Source organism: Sinocyclocheilus anshuiensis, unplaced genomic scaffold (genome assembly GCF_001515605.1).
Source record: "Sinocyclocheilus anshuiensis isolate Anshui unplaced genomic scaffold, SAMN03320099.WGS_v1.1 scaffold315, whole genome shotgun sequence".
In the NCBI taxonomy this organism is placed as follows: Eukaryota; Metazoa; Chordata; class Actinopteri; order Cypriniformes; family Cyprinidae; genus Sinocyclocheilus; species Sinocyclocheilus anshuiensis.
Genome location: NW_015548210.1, coordinates 377,947 through 379,675, shown reverse-complemented (window position 1 = coordinate 379,675; position 1,729 = coordinate 377,947). Strand labels below are relative to the sequence as shown.

At 46.3% G+C, this 1,729-nt stretch overlaps 1 protein-coding gene across 1 annotated transcript in view; it reads left to right on the top strand.

Moving 5' to 3' along the window:
* Positions 1-965, top strand: part of LOC107653702 (serpin H1-like) — a 3,890-nt gene extending 2,925 nt beyond the window's left edge. The window contains exons 4-5 of the mRNA XM_016440494.1: positions 268-500; positions 589-965. Coding sequence (XP_016295980.1) covers positions 268-500; positions 589-891 — 536 coding nt within the window. The 3' untranslated portion in view covers positions 892-965. The remainder of the gene's footprint in view (positions 1-267; positions 501-588) is intronic.
* The last annotated feature ends 764 nt before the right edge of the window (positions 966-1,729 follow it).

Sequence of the window (1,729 nt, the reverse complement as noted above, 5' to 3'; positions counted from 1 at the left end):
GGGCTTGAAAACGACACGGCTGGCGGATTCGACGAAGGAGCGTCCGGAGGGCTTGCGGCAACCACATGTGATGACATAATTTTCATTTGAATGTAATTAATATTAACACTGGCAAGTACATTAAAAAATTATAATAATAATAAAAATCTGTGTTCAAAACTCTTACAATCATTTACACCCAAAACTGCTGTTTGCTTTGGCAGGAAATTTTAGGCTTCCATCATTTGCCTTTACACATTTACGTCATACATTCATGCTGTCTTTCAGGCATTTATGGCTTTTTTGACGACACAACCAACAACCTTTTAGTTCTGGACATGGCACTGGCCCATAAGATGTCGTCTGTGGTGTTCATCATGCCGTACCATGTAGAATCCCTGGAGAGAGTGGAAAAACTGTTGACACGTCAACAACTCAACACCTGGATCAGTAAAATGGAACAGAGGTCAGTTGCGGTGTCACTGCCTAAAGTCAGCGTGGAGGTCAGCCACAACCTGCAGGTATGGACAATCTGCAATTCCAACAAGCTATTATATACTCACTCACCTGTGAATTCAGTTACTAATGTAACGGCTTGCTTTCTTGCAGAAACATTTCGCTGAGCTGGGTCTGACCGAAGCTGTGGACAAGGCCAAAGCTGATCTGTCTAACATCTCAGGGAAGAAAGACCTCTATCTGTCCAATGTATTCCACGCCTCGGCCATGGAGTGGGACACGGAGGGAAATCCACCCGATACTAGCATCTTTGGTTCCGACAAGCTCAAGAACCCCAAACTCTTCTACGCTGACCATCCCTTCATCTTCCTGGTGAAGGACAAGAAGACAAACTCAATCCTTTTCATGGGCCGGCTGGTCCGACCGAAGGGTGATAAAATGAGGGATGAATTGTAATTTGCAAATTTAATGGCGCTTTTCCACTGCATGGTACGGCACGGTACGGTTCACTTTTGGGGGTTTTTCCACTGGGTACAGTACCTGGTACTTTTTTTAGTACCACCTCGGTTGAGGTTCCAAGCGAACCGTACCGTTACCAAAACGTGACGTGTAAACTCTGCTGATCACTGATTGGCCTAAAAGAATCGTCACTACCTGCGTCACTGAACTTGCGACACGAGACACAACAGACCCGCTAGATTTATATCAGCACAGCCAGCGAAGGATCGAACGCAACTGTTTTGAACGAGCGCACCAAAAAATGTCTGTTTCGTTGTCTGTTGAGGAAGTACAGATGTTCCTCTCGTTGATAACAGAGGAGCGGATCCAGCAAGAGCTTGATGGGGCGACGCAGAATGAAAAAGTTATTCAGGAGTCGCGGCAATAGAGGCGGCGCAACTATAACGACATCGCTAGATTTAAATCAGCACAGCCAGCGAAGGATCGAACGCAACTGTTTTGAACGAGCGCACCTTTTTTAACAGGCAAAAAGTGGCTGTTTCGTTGTCTGTTGAGGAAGTACAGACGTTCCTCTCGTTGATAGCAGAGGAGCAGATCCAGCAAGAGCTTGATGGGGCGACGGGGAATGAAAAAGTTTTTCAGGAGTCGCGGCAATAGAGGCGGCGCAACTATAACGACATGTGAATAATCCCGCCCACTCTAAAGCGGTAGTGATGCCAAGTCCGATTCATTTCCGCGAATCGGTTCTTTTCGGACAGATCGGCTTATTGAACCGGTTCAAAAAGCCAATTCATCGGTTCCTGACGTCATCAAGCAATAACGTCCCTACGCCTTT